We start from the raw sequence: 1,526 nt of genomic DNA on the forward strand, positions 1-1,526 counted from the left end.
TATTTAAACATTGTATTCAATGAATGAGGCATGAATAAAATAAACCACAATTTAAAATCTTCTCCAATGAAACAAATCAGACAAACAAATCAAAACAAACCAGTTTAAACAGATTAAAAACCTTCTGATGTAGGACCGCCGCCGGCCGCGCGCACAGAGGCGCGCCCCTCGACCATCTACGTCARAATCTGCGGACCGCGCATGCGCAGCTCGGCACCGTGTTTGATATCGTCACAGCCACAACAACAGCCGTGGAGAGCTCCGTGAGTGTCCCCCTGCCCGGGCCCGGAACCGGAGCTTGACACATACACGGTCCGGGCCACAGACCCAGAGGACCCGCAGGTGAGGAGCCAAACCCGCAGAACCCGCACAGACCTCCGGTAACCATCAGCCAGTCCCACCGCTGCCCACTGTMCAACCGGACCGAACCCTACCCTGTTGTCGGCGGGTAGCCAGATGCTAACAGGCTAATAGCACCATGCCCAGCTCCTGCTGAACCGAGCTGGAGGTCCGAACGGTCTGCCGCGAGCCGGAGCGTCTCTGGACAGCCCGAGGATGTTCGYAGTGACGCCCGCAGCCGCGGAGCATCGACCCGGCTCCTCCCAGACCGCTGGGCCCGGACAGGCCCGCGGAGCSTACATGTAAACCGGCTGACCGAGCCACAGAGTCCGGCTCCGGAGCTCCAGACCTGGGTCCAGAGCCGCAGCCATGCAGGCCGCGCAGCCGCAGTACGACTTCTTCAGCGAGGAGAACCACGGCAAGTGGAGAGGCCTGCTGGTTCCGTCCCTGGAGAAGGTACCGGTCCACCAGAACCTTCATWCGCCTAAAGGTTCTGTTCCTAGAGAAGGTCCAGCTCCAGCAGAACCTTCATACGCCTGCTGGTTCTGGTTCTGGTTCTATTCCTGCTGATGTTTTTGTTCATGTGTTTTAGTTTCATCCAAGCTCTAACAAAAAACCTGATCCTGGTCCACAGTCTGCTGAGGACCAGGATCACTAACCTAACCTGGTCCTGTTCAGGTAAATACTGTTGGTGGGTCAGAGGTCAGGGTTAGACTCAGTTGTGTACCTGTGAGGTCAGACTCAGGTGTGTACCTGTGAGGTCAGACTCAGGTGTGTACCTGTGAGGTCAGACTCAGGTGTGTACCTGTGAGGTCAGACTCAGGTGTGTACCTGTGAGGTCAGACTCAGGTGTGTACCTGTGAGGTCAGACTCAGGTGTGTACCTGTGAGGGTAGACTCAGGTGTGTACCTGTGAGGTTAGACTCAGGTGTGTACCTGTGAGGTTAGACTCAGGTGTGTACCTGTGAGGTCAGACTCAGGTGTGTACCTCACACTCAGGTGTGTACCTGTGAGGTCAGACTCAGTTGTGTACCTGTGAGGTCAGACTCAGGTGTGTACCTGTGAGGTTAGACTCAGGTGTGTACCTGTGAGGTCAGACTCAAGTGTGTACCTGTGAGGTGTGTACCTGTGAGGTCAGACTCAGGTGTGTACCTGTGAGGTTAGACTCAGGTGTGTACCTGTGAGGTC

General features: G+C 55.5%; 1 protein-coding gene across 1 annotated transcript; it reads left to right on the forward strand.

Annotated features, from left to right (window-relative positions):
• Positions 1–194: 194 nt before the first annotated feature.
• Positions 195–795, forward strand: LOC106537344 (son of sevenless homolog 1; the record flags this gene model as incomplete). The annotated part of the gene is given in 1 exon segment (XM_014034726.1): positions 195–795. A coding segment is annotated over 1 exon segment (87 nt), but the record flags the coding sequence as incomplete, so codon positions are not given.
• Between the last annotated feature and the right edge of the window lie 731 nt (positions 796–1,526).

This window comes from Austrofundulus limnaeus, unplaced genomic scaffold, assembly GCF_001266775.1.
Source record: "Austrofundulus limnaeus strain Quisiro unplaced genomic scaffold, Austrofundulus_limnaeus-1.0 Scaffold2259, whole genome shotgun sequence".
In the NCBI taxonomy this organism is placed as follows: domain Eukaryota; kingdom Metazoa; phylum Chordata; class Actinopteri; order Cyprinodontiformes; family Rivulidae; genus Austrofundulus; species Austrofundulus limnaeus.